The sequence below is a fragment of the Quercus suber genome, unplaced genomic scaffold (assembly GCF_002906115.3).
Source record: "Quercus suber isolate HL8 unplaced genomic scaffold, Cork oak 2.0 scaffold_886, whole genome shotgun sequence".
Classification (NCBI taxonomy): domain Eukaryota; kingdom Viridiplantae; phylum Streptophyta; class Magnoliopsida; order Fagales; family Fagaceae; genus Quercus; species Quercus suber.
This window is the reverse complement of record NW_027070313.1, coordinates 88,388-94,678: the sequence shown is the minus strand read 5'-3', so window position 1 is coordinate 94,678 and position 6,291 is coordinate 88,388. Positions and strand designations below refer to the sequence as shown.

The window sequence follows — 6,291 nt, the reverse complement described above, 5'->3', positions numbered from 1 at the left end:
CTTCGTATCCGGCTTCGTTGTTAGAGGCTCTGAATCCCGGCCTAAAAGAGTGCTCCAGCCTTATTCCCTCCGAGGTGATAATAACGATCCCGGCTCTAGCCCTCAAAGCGTTTGATGTGCCATCTACAAATACTTTCCACGGGCGAGCCTCTACATGACACACTATTCCCCCGTCGATCTTGGGAGAAAACTCTACAACAAAATCAGCGAGGACCTGGCCTTTTACCAAACTTCGTGGCTGGTACCATATATCGAAAAATCCCAGACGAGTCACCCATTTTGATATCTGGCCCATGAAGTTTGACCTCCTCAACAACGATTGCAGGGGATACTCCGTCAGGACATATACTGTATGAGTTTGAAAATAATGCGGTAACCTTCTCGTGGCGTGTATAAGGGCCAACACCAGCTTTCCAAAGGCAGGTACCTTGTCTCGGCATCAACTTACTGATGTAATATACGGGCTGTTGAATTCCTCGGTTATTGAGTAGTACGGCACTGACAGCGTGATCGGACACTGACAGGTACATAAGCAAGTCCTCCCCGAGCTCCGGGGCTGTTAACATAGGTGCCTGCATCAAATACTCCTTCAAATCTTGAAAGGCCTTATCACATTCTTCGTCCCATTGAAACCCTTTCCATTTCTTTAGAAGTTGATAGAATGGTCTGTAGCGGTCGGCAAATTTGGAAATGAATCGGTTAAGGGCGGCTAGCATCCCGGTTAACACTTGCACCTCTTTCGGATTGCTCAGTGGTTTGAGACACTTCACGGCCTCTATCTGGTCTGGATTGACTTCTATTCCTCGGTTAGTGATCAAATATCCCAGAAATTTACCGGCCCTTACTCCAAAAGCACACTTCTCGGCATTCAGGCGTAACTTATGTTGCCGAAATACCTCAGACACCCCTATAAGGTCTTCCATATGCCGCACCTCCTGCTTGCTTTTCACCACAATGTCGTCAATATACACTTCAATCGTTTGTCCTATCTTATCTCGGAACATTCTTGTCATCATCCGCTGATAGGTGGCCCTGACGTTTTTCAACCTGAAGGGCATCACAGTATAGTGATAGTTAGCGTCCGGAGATATGAACGCGATCTTTTCCTGGTCCTTAAGAGCCAACGCAATCTGGTGATATCCCTGAAAACCATCCAAAAAACTCATCCTCGTGTGCCCGCATGTGGCATCAACTAACTAATCGATCTTCGGCATGGGAAACGGGTCTTTCGGACATGCTCAATTCAAATTTGTGAAATCCACACAAGCCCTCCACTTGCCATTTTTCTTCCTTACTAGCACGGTGTTTCCAAACCATTCCAGGAAATAAATCTCATTTATTGCCCCAGCCTCCCTCAGTCTTTGAACTTCTGCTTTTACTGCTTCAACATGTTCCTTGGCTGACCTTCTCAGCTTCTACTTCTTAGGAGGGAGTGTGGGGTCTACGTTAAGTCTATGAAAGATGAATTCGAGATCCACTCTGGGCACCTCGTATGGACTCCAAGCAAACACGTCCACGTTCTGTATGAGGAGCAATAACATTTCTACCTTGTCCTGATCTTTCATGCTTTCTCCTATCTGGAACTACTTATCTACATCTAGCAATACCATTACCTTGACCATATTCTCGGCACATCCGGTCCCCTTCTCCTCTTGCAAATTCTGTAATTGCTATAAAGAAGTCCCCTGTGACGGGTATTTTTGCTCAACCTGCTCCTTGTGGTCGGTTCGCTCTTTCTTCCAATTGACTAGGGCGACCAAGCATTGTCTGGCTACCTGTTGGCTTCCTCGTACCATAATGATACCTTGATCGGTGGGGAACTTGACTTTCACGTGCAGAGTGGATGGGACAGCCCCCATTACATGGATCCATGGCCTTCCCAGTATTGCCGTGTATGGGGAGGACGAAGCAACTACTATGAATGTTACCACTACCTTCTTGCCTTCCATATTCACGAGCAGAGAAATCTGCCCCTCGGAAACTACCACTTTACTGTCGAATCCAACCAAGGGCGTACTATACTTTGAAAGATCCTCGTTTTTCAATCCAAGCCCCTTGAATAGGTCTGGATACATAACTTCAGCCCCGCTTCCCTGGTCTATCATTTTTCTCTTCACAACGAAGCTGCCTACCCGAGCCGTGACTATCAATGCGTCGTCGTGTGGTTGGACCGTCCCTTCCAAATCGTTGTTGTCGAAGGCGATTGGCTCTCAGGTGGTTTTTATCTTCTTTCCCAGTGGAAGCATGCCCGAATTTCCTTCCACTGACACCACAGTCAACACCTCTTTCTCCCCTGTCGCAATGAGGCCCCTCAGGGCAACGTGGATAACCTCGATTATCCCAAAGAGGGGGTGGTAGGGGATTCCCTCTCTGTGGAGTGCCTTGTCCTGCTCTTCGGTCACTTGAATCCGTCACAAACTCCTTTAAATGCCCAGCCTTAACCAGCCACCCGAGATGATCCCTTAACACCTGGCATTGCTTGGTTTTATGGCCCTTATCCTTATGGTAAGTATAGTACAAATTCTGATTCCTCCTAGACGGGTCGCCTCCCATCTGGTTCGGCCACCTGAAGTACAGCTCATGCTTAATCTTGTCAACCATCCTATGCACTAGCTCCTTAAAGGTCAAATTCACCTCCCCCACCCGTGCATCTGGTTCTTGAATCCTCAAATTCCCCCGGATCCTGGGTGGATAGATATTCTGCCGAGGATGATTTATCGCGGGCGCCTTTCCTTTGCTTTGCAGCCGGTCGTGTTCCAGCCATTTGTATTCTTCGATGCACCTCATCAGCTGTCTCATGTCCTCGGGGGGTTTCTTAGTTAATGATTCCCTCAGCCCGGAGTCCTCGGGCAACCCCATCCTGAAAGTGCCCGCAGCTATCTTCTCGTTTCCTCCGCCAATCTCGTTGTAAAGCTCCCAATACTGGCCAGCATAGCTACGAAGGGTTTCCCCCACCTTCATTTTCATGGATAGCAATGCATCTATCGGTTGTGGTTCCCAACTACAAGTTACGAACCGGATCCTGAACTCCTGTATTAACTCAACGAAGTTGTAGATGGAGCCTCTCCGTAACCCATTGAACCATCTCAGAGCGGTAGAGCCAAGACTTGAGGGAAAAACTTTACACATCAGCGCGTCATTGTGGGTATGTAGGGACATCATCTGGATGTAATGACTGACGTCGCTCTTCTGGGGAATCCAAGCCTCGGTCACGGCTCATCGTATCCATGGCCGCATTATAGGGCCGTCGCTCTTCTAAGGAATCCAAGCCTCGGTCCGCATACTCCCGTGACCGCGAACGGTTTCGACAGTGGTGGGATCCCTGCGAATGCGAGCGCTCCTTTTGTTGACGAGATTCCCCTGAGTGGGATTGTTCTCGACGGTGATTAGATCTGGATTGATTGGATCCCGTCTCCTGACGATTTTCCCCGATGTTGGACCTCCTTTCTTGGTCGTCTTGGTTCTTTCTACGGTGCCAATTCTCTGCCTCCAACTCAAGATCTCTCACCATCCTACGCAACCGCTCAAGTTCCTCACCCCTCTTTTTGGGTTGTCTGCACCCTGAAGCGATGGATACCGTTTGTTGCGTTTGGAATGACCCTTCGTCGAGGCCAAACCTCTCTTCCTCGCGCTCATGATCCCTATCTTCGCGTCTTTTTTGCCTCCATTCTCGCCAGGAGGATCTCCGAGAAGATCCCATCAATCCACTTTTAGCATCACTCTTGGAACGTCTCCCAGACATTCTCTCGCGTAGAAGTCTCAACAGAACCACGGCTCTGTAGGAGATTCCCACAAACATCGCCAATTGTGCAGACCAAGGGGTGAGGCAAAATGGACTGGGCTTCACTTGGGCTCACAACTTATTTGAAGAGTGGGTATAGGATTTCCCACAATGGGTGGTCCACGGCATAGAGACTCAATGAGATCACTTTTCTCCTTCTATTGTGACTACCATTTTTCTTTCACCCTCTCTCTCTCTCTCTCTCTCTCTCTCTCAAAATTCTTCAACCCCCCCTCCACTCTCCCACCCCTCTTATTTATAGCACTTTGGTTAGTGGGATGCTATGATTGCTTTTGCAGTTAGTGCAATAAAAGGTCCAATGTCATCAGTTATAAGTGGCTGGTTAGGTGGGAGTGGGGTGAGGCAAAGGTGGCTTTGGAACTTGGTTCCCACTTCATCGACCATGCCCGGCAGAGACACTTCAAGGTGTTGCTGGTCACGTTCAAGATGGGATGCTCAGTAATTGTCCGGTAATTGTTTCCTGAGCAAATGCTAAGTGGTAAAACCTAGGCCTACACCCCGTGTGGGCTAGGTTGGGATCCTGGGTAAAAAGGGGGATGGGAGTAATGGGCCGCATCGTTTGTGCTTGAACTTAAGGAACAAATGGGCCTGGTCATCTCAGGGTCGTACAATAACCATTACTGTTCAAATATAGATCTATTTTATATTGAACTCATCCAATAGTTTCTTAATTAGTCGATTAATATCGCTATCATTTAAACACATGATCTGCATAATTTTTTCAATGTTACAAATAAATGTTATGCATTTCCTAGTGTAGAAAAAAAAAATACTTAACCAAACTTCACATTGAATGATTAACAGTTTTACACATGCAAGGGTCAAAAACATAAAAAGATGACATGATACGGTTTTCTTTATCAGCTTTCTAACAAGAAAGACAGTTCCAAAATCAAGATTAGAGTATCAAGGATGTGGGATGCTATGAATATAAGGAGAATTATTGTATACTCCCGGAGTACCATAAATGCGTACTCATTCCTCTTACATGAATGGTAGGTCCCATTAATTAAATTCATAGTGTGACTTATCATTCATGGAAGAAGGCCAACTACGCATTTATGGTACTCCGAAAGTACCTAATAATTTTCCCGAATACAAACAATCAAGAAATTATTAGTTTATATATGATTCTCATTGATGAGCAAGTTTGTTTAATTTTTTAAAATACACATTATAACATTGCTTATCTCTATATATTAAGAGCATTCAAATCTTATTAAAAAAAAAATCAGAAAGTTAGTTATTACCTTTTTTTTACTTTCAAAAATGCCCCTAATTGAATTAATCTATCCTTATTTATTCCTAAGATATAATAAATAAGGTCAAAACTATAAATTCACAAAAATTATCTCTAAATATATAAGAGGATTCAGATCTTATTTTTTTTAAAAAGTATTTAGAAAGTTAGTTATTACTTTTTTTGACTTTTAAAAAATAACCCTAATTGAATTAATCTATCCTTATTCCTAAAATATAATAAATAATGTCAAAACTATAAATTCACAAAAATAAAAACAAAAAACTACCCAACATTAGAAAAAAAAAAAAAAAAAACCTCTCACTTCCCTTCCCACTACTCGTCTTCTTATTCCCTCTCTTAATTGTATTTATCCATATGCACTCCTCTACCCACCTCTCTAATCTTATGGGGTTTTGGCTATTAAGTGGATTAATGAAGAGAACTCCTCACTAACATGGAGGTCTTGACTAGAGAAGGTAAAACAAATGAGCAAGAAGATATGAATGCTTGAAGATTTAGGGGTTGTTTAGTTTTTTTTTTTTTTCATCACTCATCACACTTCACTCAATTTTCGTCACTCATCATTTCTCACTTAAAATACCCCAACTCCCTACACCCCACCCATTTGGCACCATTACTCAGTTATGTTTTTAACCAAAAAAACTAAAAAAACTGGGACCCACACATAGACCCAATGTCATTTCCTTTTCTCTCCCTTTTTTTTTTCTTTTTCCCCTGACTCTCATCTTTCTCAGCCCCTTTATTCTGCCAAAACCCTCACGAGGACGAGGACAACCTCGATTCCCTCATGGACAGTGAGGTCGCTCCCAAATTGGTCTCCTATACTACTCCTAAATCCCTCCTCAAAGAGATGCCCAGGGGTTTTGATGAGAACGACAACGTTTCAGGCTTCAAGAAGCCACAGCGAATCATCGACTGCGATGACAATTATCGGAAGCGGAGGTTGAATCTCGTCAATTCGACAGAGAGACATGACACTTTCGCTGTCGATCCACCGTCACCTAGTGCGCCGCTGATCCTCATTGTACCTCGTGCACATCGTCATTTCCTTTTTCTTCTTCTTCTTTTTTCCTATTGTATGGATATTGGATTTTGGATTTCCTTAAGGGGATTATGGATTTTGATGATAAATTGAAGGTTGATGTTGCATTTTTGGATGAAGGTGTGATGTTGGTTTTGGATATGAAGTCGTGTGAAAAAAATAAAAAAAAAATAAAAAAAGAAA

The 6,291-nt window shown here is 44.0% G+C and overlaps 1 protein-coding gene across 1 annotated transcript; it reads right to left on the bottom strand.

The window, feature by feature from the left end:
- Positions 1-2,079: 2,079 nt before the first annotated feature.
- On the bottom strand, positions 2,080-3,129 carry LOC136065214 (uncharacterized). The gene has a single exon (XM_065768096.1). The coding sequence runs from the start codon at positions 3,127-3,129 to the stop codon at positions 2,080-2,082; it is 1,050 nt and encodes a 349-aa protein (XP_065624168.1).
- Positions 3,130-6,291: the final 3,162 nt, after the last annotated feature.

Bases quoted from the DNA above. Each gene is read 5' to 3' on its own strand.
- LOC136065214 (XM_065768096.1), bottom strand. From the start codon at position 3,129: ATGTGTAAAGTTTTTCCCTCAAGTCTTGGCTCTACCGCTCTGAGATGG.